A 9700-nucleotide genomic window follows, 5' to 3' on the forward strand; every position below is an offset into this window, starting at 1 on the left:
AGAATTTTGCGCTTGGTCAAGTCTCCCCATGTTCCCCTACAACCCAACCGATAACTCATTTTTAATAAAAATCCATGGGACTGCTGTTATGGGTAGTTTAACCAAAAAACGAAGAAACGACTGCATCAAATGCCTCCAAAACAACAAGCAACACCACCAATAAAGAAACAAATGCCGATGAAGACGGACCCGTAAGAAAACATACTAGAACTTGCGACAATGAATAGCATGAAAACAGTACTTATGACGACATGGACGTGAATGGCAACACGAAAAAAGGCAGATGGACTGACTCCAAATTGCAGAGGATAACGCAACTAATGCACCACCTCCAAGAAAAAGGATCTCAACACACAGCAGCAAGATGCGTCAATAAGACTCGACAGATAGACAGTACCTTAGTTATTTTTTATTTTTGCATCTTGTAAAAACATGAAAGATTCATGGATCAGTTGTCCTAACGCATTGAGCCGTGTCAAATAAATTAGAAAAAAAATCTTCTATGGCCCAGTTGAGTTATGAAGCTACATTTTGATTTGGGATGGACCAGTACCAAGAACAGGGAATGTTTTACTATTTCCGTCATCCATGATGAAGTCAGGAGGATCATCATTATGAGCCCCGTCTCTGGACATCGTTTGCAGGACACGCTTTGCAGAAGTCGGTTTACTAAGAAATCGATTATTAGCCATTTGAAAAAGTTGAACTGTCGAGTAATTCGTTCTGTACCAAATAATCATAGAAATTTATTTATTTGAATATTTGTTCTTTCACCTACAATTAATTTTTTTATTGGGAACCTGCATAAACACCGAAACAATCAAAATAACCGAGCAAAGTTCGTTCGCGTCGTTTATTCCATGTAAATTCCAACCGCAAATCTTGAACTGAATATTTATGAAACCATTCGAAGCCATCTATTTGAAGGCGACAGACGGAGCATTTATTCAGGAGACTGTATATCAAGACCAATACGTTAAGAAGAGAAATTATTACAAGCTAGCTGGTTGAGTATCTTGGAATTTAATTAACAAAGCTTAGTATCCTAGTCACGATAGTTCGGACATTACCCATTTTTGAAGTATATTTTTTGGACTGCATTGAACTGCACCACATTTTACAAATCGATATATAGGACAAAACAGCCATAAAATCACGAAAATCTCCATAAATTTATTGTGAAGTGAATGGCTTTAAATTACTTTAAACTATCCGGAGATGTCGCTGTTTACGAATTTAAGAAATATATCTTAGATGTTGTTTAGAAAAATATACCCCCGAAGAGTCATTGTTATCTATCAATTGCTTAGTAGAGGGTAGGTAGTGTATTGTTGAATACAAAAACGGAAACAATCTTCCATAATTACATGGTGGAAATCTATCAACGCGTTGCCCGTTTCCTACGGTTCAGTACCGCATATATGGAGTAGGCGGTATTCAGCGTCTGAAATAGAGAACGTCGTTGATCATTACAATCTATTCAATATTTAGCATGCAAACCGAGGTGAACGTCTCCAAACTGTAGTAAAAGAAATGTCCTGCCTTCAAGGTAATCGGTTTGCTGGTTCGAAGCATTAACCGCATCACGTCCTTGCGCTCTATTCCCGATAACTTGTACCAATCGGATGAGAATATGGCGTTGGTCAGTTGATGGCTTTTGAAAGTAATTTCATTACCAAACATACAGGGCAAGAATATCTGCAGCAGCATGGCTATCAGGTAAAATAACATGGGAATCGATGCTTCCAGGTCGAATATACTCATCTAAAAGGTAAACCTGGTTATCTTGTGGCCAGAACTTGAGCAATATTATATTTATTACTGAAGAAAGAGCAAACATTACTGCACAGATCGTTATTCCGCTGGCACAAGCTTGGGTGAATACCGCCATCGAAAAGATCTGTTCAACCTCTTTCACAAAACTGAAAATAACGTTTTTATGTCTCAAAAGAATTTGGCACAGATTTTTAATATGTAGATACCTGTATATGCGACCATACTTTTTAATGTGTTCAACAAGAGTTCTCCGATATATTTGCTTCTCGACATGAGTTTGTGTAGAGAGGATCGGTAAATTAGCGAATTCATCCTTCAGATTATCAAGTTGAAATCCAGCTGCGATTAGCAGATACACTACCTGTATGTCAGCTGCGACGTTCAGCGAACAGTGCCCAACCATTCCGAAAATCTGATAAGCAAACATTATGTGGTAGTTTCTTTGGTGATCCTTCCCCAGCGGTACCCAATAGAACCAGTTGGAATATGGTAGTTTATAGCTGTCACCAAACAATAGCCCTATATTAGACATCACTGACGCAAGACTGCAGAAATAGTATGCCAGCATCGCCTTACTAAACCGATCAAGAATATGACCTCGAGTTTTCAAATCGTGATCTGTTTTCGGCAGAAAATCTCTTGAAACTGTAGTTTGGTGCAGTCGAAGAACAGCTGAAAAGTTGTTCACAAGGATGAATAGCTTCGTGCACATAGCTAGTTCAGTCAACAGCATGAACATCACCTCCGACCATAGTTCTTCAGGATTGTTGGTAAAAAACGAGCTGACGAACATTGCAAATATATACAGGAATGTAAAAAAGAAATGATAAATCCAGCGAAAAGCACGGTAGAATGAACTATCATCCTTGGTCGTCCAGATTCCGTAAACTTTCCAGATCCAAAAGGTGACTCTTTCACAGAAAATAAATTCACTGTAATCCATCGCGGTAACTGACTGGTGACTACTGGTGGATCAGAATAAGTGCTGATTAAATTTATCAGGAAAAGTTTATTGTATGCAATTACCAATTGACTGGAAGGAACGGGTAATTTTCTAACTAATTTTTTGATCTAGCTATAGACAACTAGTTATTTTAGTAGAAAAACTAATATGATATGACTTTGTAATATGCACTTTATATTGCATGACAAGCAATTGTGGGTGGAGACATGATAAAAGTTCATACCGAAAGTTTGGATACTAATGTTGGGTGTACTGTACCACATGCTAGAAGCACATACATTTCGGAAGAGATGCCCACAACACACCCGAAATTCATAATGGAACTGAACAGCTGAGAAACAACGTAGCATAAGTTAAGGGTAAGTCCCCTTGTATACTTCATTTGAGCGTATTTTCAAAAAAATTGAGAAGACGAGAGTATCCTTAAGTTTTTGTATTCCATTGTTATTTTATTGAATTTAGCAATGGTTTTTTTTCACTTATCGATGCTGACACGGCAAACCTGTAGATGACATTGAAAATACCGCTTTCAAAATTTTCTGGTTCTGGTTCTGGTGACCTAAAATCATGAATTGAATAATCATTTTACTTGTTGCTATTGCAATATGGTCCTCATCGTTTATTATAAAAAAGATCAGATATTTCGCAAAATTATGGACAACTTTGCATAAAGTTTTACTTTTTTTAAGGCTCTAACGCTTGCATTAAAAAGAGACAAAGTTTGTCATTTTTTGTGTGATTATACTGCCATTGCAATGCACAGTGGTCCAGAATGCGAATTTAGCAGGAATTTTAACTTGTTGCTAAAATTAAACGACTTAGCCTTTCAATATGTTTGGCAAAGTTGTTGTACTTTGCAAGGCCCTTCTTTTTGTTTAAACCGATGCTAGGGTGGTTCTAAATTTAACAATATCTAAAATAGAACTGTCTTCGATGAAGTTGTAGAGCAACACATTTTAGACAAATTTGCTGAAGACATGTAAGCTCTAGCTTTTATATTTTCCATTGCACGAGAAATTCAAATGTAAGCTTTAGGGTGTTCCTTAAAAAACGGTTTTATTTCTATAACTTTTGAAGTTTTTATTTTACGCTAAAGTATCCTTTGGACAACTTGAAGATTATTTTAGGGCGCATAATTTGCTTTAAAACACCAACTACATGACTTTTCGTTTTAAAGTTATAAGAACTTTTTTATAAAAAATAAAACTTTTTCAAATAGAATTATCTTCGATTCGGGTACTGAACATTAAATACTGTTGCTTTCATATGAAATAGCATGCTTTGTATTATAGATCACCAAAAAATGGCAAATACGATATTTTTTATATCTTACAATATTTACTCAAAAAATAGTTTATTTTTAGTAAAAAGTAAATATAACTTTTTAACGAGCGAATATAGAGGTTCAATATATTAAGACAAATTGTTCTTCTGCAAAATATCTAAAAGTATTTCTAAAGTGATCCTAATGAAAAATCAAAACTGCAACTGAAACACCCTAATTTTTTTTTGGTAAATTTCTTTTAAAATGAAAAGTACACGGCAAAGAGTTTCAGTGTCTTCGACAAAGTTTTTTAAAATTTCATTTTCTTCAATTTTCTGGAGCACAGCGAAACTCTATCTCGAACCATTATAAAGTTAATTTTCTGATTTTAAAAAAAATTAGAACCACCCTACCCACTATTTAAAATAATAGAAAAGTATTGTAAAGTGCAATATTTTATCATGAAAACGAAACTACATTTTTTATATTGTTCACCGTGAAAGTAATTTAAACATATTACAATAGAGTCAATTCATGAAAAACCAAACTTTTAATATAACTTTTTCAGTTTTTTCCAACCAATCCTTCAGATGTTTTTCAGAGTTTTTTCTAGCTTTTATTGTTCAGAAGATATAAGTACTTAATATTTCAAAAATAGTTTTTTTTTTAAATCAATTTTATGAAATTTTAAAAAAAATCATATTCGCCATTTTTTGCTCAATTATAACTCTAATCATGACCTTATTTATACTTCAAAAAGAATAATCTTTTATTTTCCCCAAATGAGTGATATTGTTATTCCAAACAATTTTTAGCGAAAAAGTGCTCGTAACTTTTCAACGGAAATAGCTAGATATGAAACATGGCATGAAACAAATTATTCACCTTGAAACAATCTTAAAGTTGTCTGAAGACAACTTCAGTTTGAAATGAATACAGCAAAAGTTATTGGAATAAAAATGTATTTCAAAGCAACACCCTAAGCTCCGACTTTAAATTTGTTGTAAAATAAAAAGTATGACCGATAGAGCTTACATTTCTTCAGCAAACTTTTCCAAAATTTGTCGGTCTACAACTTCGCTGAAGGTCGTTTGGCTCTAGCTAAAATGATTAAAAAGTTAATTTTTTGATCTTCGTAAAATTAGAACTACCCTAACTGTTGTTTTAACGAAAAGAGGGGCTCATAAACTACGAAAACTTCTCCATAGACTTAATAAGGCTAAGTTGCTTAGTTTTAGCAAAATCTCAAAATTTCTGCTAAATTTGCATTCTGGACCACTGTGCAATAGTCCGTGGCACTCTAGAACCCTATGAATAGGGTAAACTTACTTCATCATGTTTTTTGACTTTTTCCATACAAAAATAAGCAATTTTTTTTTTGTTTTACATTTCTTATAAAAGAAATGTATAGAATTCGCTCAAACTTTCAAGATTTTTTCCGAGGCCCGGAGGGCCGAGTCTTATATACCAATCGACTCAGCTCGACGATTTGGGACAATGTCTGTGTGTGTGTGTGTCTGTGTGTGTGTGTATGTAACGGACAAATTCTCATTCGTGTTTCTCAGCAATGGCTGAACCGATCTTATCCAAACCAATTTTAAATGAAAGAACTAAAAAACAGTATGAACGCTATTAATTTGTTTTTGATTCTGATGTTTAGTTTCCAAGATATGAATGTTTGAATGCGCAAAAATGGCGTTTTTTGCAGTTTTTTTTAAATCATCTGCCGAAATTGACAATATAGATTAACAATTTATATGTTTTTAGACAGCTTTAACAAATACCTTTCGAATAAGCTATAGATCGTTAAAATCGGACTATTATCAAAAGAGATATTTAACATTAAATGCGGACGAAAGATTTTTATCATTTCCCATTGCCAGAAATATGACCAAAACATGTAATCTATTATTAACGCCAAAACGGCTTATTTTAGGTCAATAGTATCTTCGGAGAATTTAATGGAGGCAATATGCCCTTTCTTTTGGTATTATGGTTTTGCTGATTAATCCCCCTATGAGTGAGATATTTTAACCAATTTTCTTGGAAGTGATTATATCGAAATGATGCCTTCAGCAAATTTGTAGCTCTTACTTTTGAGAATAACGTTACTGAAGACTTCAAATATCTATTTTGAATACTTTAAAAGTGATGGCTTGTTGTTTGTTGATTACTCTTTGTCACCTAATAATTGTTCAATATAGTAATAATCCATTGAAATAAGCCAAACATTATTTCGATAAAACGAATTTTGTATTTCATTTTACTATCTACAACCGCTAGAAATAATCACCGAACACTTCCAAGTTGTCTGGAAGGAACTTGATAACTTATCAGTAAAAAAATGTTCATTTGTGCGAACCTTCTGACTGCAATTTTTCTAACTTATAACCATCGGATCGATCTGAAACATATCGGAAAATGAAAAGCGAAATAAATAACTCCAAGCAACGGCGTAGCCAAGAGAAGGTTTTGGGGTTTAACATCATACAAACCCCCCCCCCCCCACCACACCCAAAAAAATGGGATTGAAGTTGAAAATTTATTGATGCAGACTGATTTAATTCAATATTACAATAACAATTGTCTGATCCGTAGATTGATAACCTGTTGTTGTAAACATCATGAGGACTTTTGATAAATTGTCGGAATGGGGTCCTGATATGTAACTGATCTCTTGGTCTTGATTTCACAGTTGTCTAATAGCATCACTATCAAATTCCTGCCTGAAAACATTCCAATAGAAAATCCCAAAGTTCTGTAATCAATCATAATCCTCAGATTTATTTTCAAATTGATCTCGTTTTTGTAGAGATGTACTGTAACAAGGATCTTTATTTAATAGGAAGCGAAGTTAAAATTGATTTAATGTCTATGAAACATAGAACTGCTCACCAAAAAATGCATAAATTTCAACATTTGTTAAAAATGTTTTTGCCTTTCTCATTCACTCTAATCCCTTCGTCGATCTAATCCCGACCGGGAGGGCCGAGTGTCATATGCTAATCGACTCAGTTCGTCGAGATCGGAAAATGTCTGTATGTGTATGTATGTCTGTATGTATGTATGTGTGTATGTGGAAAAAAAAGTGACCTCTGTTAATCAGAGATGGCTGGATCGATTTGCACAAAGTTAAGCTCAAATGAAAGGTACAATTTTCCAATCGGCTGCTATTGATTTTTTTATTGATTGAACTTCCGGTTCCGAAGTTACGAGTTAAAGAGTGCAATCACACATCAAATTCCCATATAAACTGAAATGAAAAACTGTCAAAATCAAATTTGTATTTTTGATGCCAAATGACATTATAATGCACGAAACATTGAGATTTGATGTAAACTCGAAAAAATAACGTTTGACAAAAATTGATTTTTTTGGACTTTGGTACTTATTTGCTCTGTTACTATTTTCTGAAAAATTAATTCTGCATAATTTTAAAACTTCAAAAATTACGGTTTCGGAATTATGCCGTTTAGACATTAAGATCGATTTTCACCAAACCCCCACCAATTGTAAAATTGGTATTGTAAAAAAACGTAAGGGCGATACTTCAATGCTGATAGGTGGGACCGAAAAAGTAAACAATCGCCAAAGGGACTATATACTGTATATACAATCATTTTGTCAATTTCAATAGCAAACACAAATTTTAATTTAATAATTTCAAATACTTCATGAAGTTTTGGGTTTCGATCACTGAATCATGCAATCTAGGATGTAAAAAACACAATAGTTCTTAAATAGGAAATAAAACCAAGTCTGGAAATATGCACTGTTGATTTTCTTTGAATTGTGGGTTTTTTCAAGAAAAAGCGTTGATTTCTTAATTCCCAGTCGCGTAAGAAATTTGAATAAAGTATAAACTTCAAATCGATTCAAAAAAAATTTTCGATTTTTTTTTTGACTCAGTACGATATATAACCCCTTTAGAAAAATCAGTTTTCCCACCACAATGCATCGATTGAGGAATTTAGATATTTTATTAACAGAGCATTAGCAATAATTCGTTTGTATGTCTATTTTATGGGCCATTTTTTCGCCTTCCCATTGATTTGGTTTGAGATTTCTAGCACTGATGTTGTCCTATGCTTATAAGAAATGTCTCATCACACTGTTAGGTGGATTAAAAGCGTTTTTTATGCAAATGTTAGTAATTATTGGTTTGATATTCAATTACAAGTATTATTTTCACTTATACTTGAATATTTCCGATTTTATAAACGTGAGTGTAAAAATACGAAGTTTTTAAGATCCCAAACTGATATATACCCAAACAGACATGTCATAATGAATTCAATGCTTACAAAAGGATTTCATACCATTAATTACTAAATTTTACGGAAAAAATCGAAAAAATATTTTTTTTCTTTTTTGTATGGAAAAAGCCAAAAAAACATAATAAAGTAAGCTTACCCTATTCATAGGGTTCTAGAGTGCCACGGACCAAAACTTCTTACCTTAATTGTGCATAGTTTAGACAGTGAAAAAAGTGCTTGTTCGTGCATTTTGGTTTGCACCTTTCTTTCTTATATGTAGTTGAAGTTGGTGTAAAAAATGTAAAAATCTTCAATAACTTTGAAACGAATGGGTATTTTACAGACAGTCTTCGACAATATTATGTAGTTTTGATACCTCCACATCTGTCTTGAACATTGTTTGCACGAAAAGTCACAATGAAAAAATTGTATTAAAAAACTAGATTTACGGGGGTTGCCACCATATAAAACGCCTTATAAATCGATAACCTTTAGTCCTACAAGCTGAAGTTCTTCGAATAAATTCTTCACTATGAGCATTTCTAAAACTAAGATCCAACACCAACTTTCTACCTCGTCAGTATAAAAATTGTATCCATGTTTGCACATAAGTCCCGTATAGTGATTGCTGGCCGATCGAAGCGCCGACCAGTGGCAAGTTGCTACTTGCTGTTGTCATTACAAAGCGACAGTTTCATTTCTTACACAAGTTGAAAACTTTACTTGTATGTCAGTTCTCAGTGGTTGTAAGCATTTCAATTTGTGGGTACTCAGGTACCCTCGTTGGCCTGTTAAAGGTGTTTTTTTGTTGGACACATAACGGTTAAACAAGTGACAGCGAAACTAGCTGTGTTGGAAGTCGAGAGTAAATCTGGGCCGAATATGAAACCTGAACCAGGTTTACGGGTTGGGAAAGTGTTGGTCCCACTGTCTCACTGCCGCGTCAGTATACAGATTCGTTGACATCTCATCGAGATGAGCATCAATAGTGTTGATAAGGCATGTCAACAGAGAAGGTGAGAAGAAATGAAGTGTAATGGAAAGGTGATAGCGATTGAATTTAAATGTCAGGAATTGTAATTAAAGGAAAAAAAAATAGATAGAATGCTAATAGCAAGATAAAGATCGTGAGAGATTATGGATGAAAAGTAGATTGTGGACGATTTACAAGTAAACGATGTTTCTTGAAAATAGAACGGCACAGGATTTTTAGACTGAGGGAAGCTATCTCAGCGGACATAGAAAGAGGTTAGGAAACGGAGGAACGTACAAATAGTAACAAAACACGAGTTCGGTAGAATTATTCGTTATTAACACATTAAAGCCTAAAACTAGAAGTGCAATTAAAACGAAAATTATGCAAAAATTTTACCGCATTATAACTACCGTATAGGTGCGTGACGTTGTACATATTAAAAGTGAAAAGGACGAATGCGGATC

At 34.0% G+C, this 9700-nt stretch overlaps 1 protein-coding gene across 1 annotated transcript; it reads right to left on the reverse strand.

Moving 5' to 3' along the window:
• Window positions 1–1381: 1381 nt before the first annotated feature.
• Window positions 1382–2719, reverse strand: LOC131680811 (odorant receptor 94a-like). The gene is made up of 4 exons (XM_058961521.1): window positions 2001–2719; window positions 1823–1922; window positions 1501–1764; window positions 1382–1444 (listed from the first exon to the last, which is right to left on the reverse strand). The coding sequence occupies exons 1-4, from the start codon at window positions 2717–2719 to the stop codon at window positions 1382–1384; spliced, it is 1146 nt and encodes a 381-aa protein (XP_058817504.1).
• Window positions 2720–9700: the final 6981 nt, after the last annotated feature.

The sequence above is a fragment of the Topomyia yanbarensis genome, chromosome 2 (genome assembly GCF_030247195.1).
Source record: "Topomyia yanbarensis strain Yona2022 chromosome 2, ASM3024719v1, whole genome shotgun sequence".
NCBI lineage: Eukaryota > Metazoa > Arthropoda > Insecta > Diptera > Culicidae > Topomyia > Topomyia yanbarensis.

What these genes read in the sequence shown, in the direction of transcription:
- LOC131680811 (XM_058961521.1), bottom strand. Translation starts at nt 2,719, where the DNA reads ATGGATTACAGTGAATTTATTTTCTGTGAAAGAGTCACCTTTTGGATC. An exon ending in CTTGTTGAACACATTAAAAA is followed by an intron (nt 1,923 to 2,000) that starts GTATGGTCGCAT and finishes CGTTATTTTCAG; the next exon opens with TTTTGTGAAAGAGGTTGAAC. An exon ending in GTTTGGAGACGTTCACCTCG is followed by an intron (nt 1,445 to 1,500) that starts GTTTGCATGCTA and finishes TCTCTATTTCAG; the next exon opens with ACGCTGAATACCGCCTACTC.